The sequence below is a fragment of the Tetrao urogallus genome (genome assembly GCF_951394365.1).
Source record: "Tetrao urogallus genome assembly, chromosome: 23".
NCBI lineage: Eukaryota > Metazoa > Chordata > Aves > Galliformes > Phasianidae > Tetrao > Tetrao urogallus.
In genome coordinates this window covers 3,376,578-3,378,849 of record NC_136836.1, presented here as the reverse complement: position 1 = coordinate 3,378,849, position 2,272 = coordinate 3,376,578, and the positions used below count along the sequence as shown (strand labels likewise).

The 2,272-nt window shown below is 54.5% G+C and overlaps 1 protein-coding gene across 1 annotated transcript; it reads right to left on the bottom strand.

The window, feature by feature from the left end:
- Positions 1 to 879: 879 nt before the first annotated feature.
- PAQR7 (progestin and adipoQ receptor family member 7) lies at positions 880 to 1,923 on the bottom strand (the record flags this gene model as incomplete). Its single annotated transcript, XM_079546204.1, has 1 exon — positions 880 to 1,923. The coding sequence occupies exon 1, from the start codon at positions 1,918 to 1,920 to the stop codon at positions 880 to 882; it is 1,041 nt and encodes a 346-aa protein (XP_079402330.1). The 5' UTR covers positions 1,921 to 1,923.
- Positions 1,924 to 2,272: the final 349 nt, after the last annotated feature.

Sequence of the window (2,272 nt, the reverse complement as noted above, 5' to 3'; positions counted from 1 at the left end):
ATTAAAGGTGGTAACATTTAGATGCCATTCCTACAGCCAAGAAATACCAACCTGACATGTCTCAGCATCTTCAAACAAAGACCGGTTGGCACAGCACCAGTTGGCACAGAGCAGCAGCTGTGCTGGAGCCGGAGGGCAGCAGTTGTGGCTCTGCAGCTGCCCTGCACTGCTCTGGGGTTCTGTGCTTTGCCCCATCGGGGCTGTGCACTGCTGCTGTGTAGGGGTGCAGAGCTCCTCCGGATCCCCCAGGTCTCAGTCCCCACCAGATCACCCTTCAGACCCCAGGAAAGCAACAGAGTGAGTCTGGAAACTACTATCACACAAACAAAGCAAGGGATTGGGAAAAGCAGCACAGATTTACCAAAGGCAGCTCATATCTGAGCAAGTGGACAGTGTCCTGCAAGATAACATCTTCAGCCAAGGTGGGGGAGCAGTGCTTATCGTTCACCTGCATTGCAACACACTGCTCCCCACAGCTTTCCTGGTGACACACAGAGATGCAAGCAGAGCAGGGCTGGGAGAGGCCATGCAGACGTCCCATCTGCAGCTGCCCCTTGTGAGAGGTATGCAGCCCCACTGCTGCTGAGATGGAGTGGAGGGGACAGCTGTGGGGACCCCCAGGACAAAGCACACAGGGCTCAGCAGCGACCAGGCTGCACCACACTGCCACGTGGTTCTATCTGTTTATTCAGATATAGGAATTAAATCAGTGCACTATTTCATGAATAAGATGGGATTAATTCTGAATTAAAAAGCACAAAGAGCAGCTCTTATTCTCCCTCCCTGGGGAGAGCAGTGCCAAGTGACAGTTTGCAAAGCATTTCCTTCCTCTCGGAGCATGCAGCTTTGGCCATGGCATCCCCCACTATGCCCTGGATCTCAGTCTTCTTTGAAGCTCAGCTTGTCCTTCACTTTCCGTGCCATGTATGCAGCCGTGAGCACGGAGCAGGTCACAGTGAGGACACACAGGGCAGAGAAGTGGTGTGCCAGGTCACCCTGCAGCGAGGAGTAGATGTGCCGCCTGGACTCATAGTCCAGCACCACGGCCTCAATCTGTGCCAGCGTGCAAAGCACCAGGAAGACGTGAAAAATCTGATGGCTCTGCCCAAAAAAATAGCATTTCCCAGGGAGCAACTTCTCTGGGTAAGGATGGGAGAAAAAAAAGGCACCGATGAGGAAGAACAGCACCTGGCACTTGTGGTACAGCAGGGCCGGGTCCGTGTGCTCCGCAGGTGATGCGGTGCAGATGCGGTGCACAACAGGGCTGATGTCCAGCAGGTAGGCCAGGCCCGAGGGCACCTCCTGGCACAGCCGGCTCAGCAGCCATGCTGACTGATGGAAGTGAAACTTGGCGTAGCATGAACCTGCACATGACAGCCAGGCCAGCAGTGCAGCCGTGGGCATGAAAAAGCCCTGGATCCTCTCGTGCCAGCTGGGTTCGATGGCATAGTAGTAGTGCACCAACGCACTGCCGTACTGGTAGATGGCCACCCCTACATAGTCCATGAAGAAGAAGCTGTAGTGCCAGAACTCAGACTTGGCCTGCAGGAGGTGAGCGAGCGTGCTGAACGTCAGGTAGGTGATGGATGCCGTGATGATGATGAGGAGCGGCTGGGCGTGCGGGTCCTGCCCAAAATCCACCCTCTGGGAGAGCTGCTGGAAGCGCAGCAGCAGGATCAGCGTGGCCACCAGGTGAGTCCACACGTTGATGGCTTCGTTGTGTTGCTGGAAGAGCGTGGAGAAGTAATAGCTCCAGGTTTGGTGCACCGGGCGATAGCCGGTGTGGATGTAAGGCTTCCAGAAAACCCTCGGCACCTCAGAGCTGCTGACAGTGGTGGGCAGCGGGGGAGCCAGCAGCTGGGGGACCTGGCGCACGTTGATGAAGAGGCGGCTGAGTTTCTCTGCCACCACCGCTGCCATGGCGCAGCCACACTGCAGCTCTCGTTGCTCAAAAGCACCTTGGGACAAAAAGACAGTTCTGCTGTGGGGTTTAAAGTAATTACTTTATCAAAGAGGCTGCCTGAATGCCTTTTTTTCCCCTCTCATATGTAAAATCCTTCATGACTAAAGAGTGGCCTGGTTACAGCTGACGTAACAGATTCACTAAAAACAGCAATATGAAGGAATGGGAAAGGATGCTTCAGCAGTGCCACCGCTGTGCCCCATTCCATACAGGTGACACCATCTGGAAGAGCAGAGAGGTAATTAACCCCATTCCAGTGCTCTGTAACACTGTAATTAACTCTCCAAGGCACAACGGCTCCTAGTGAAG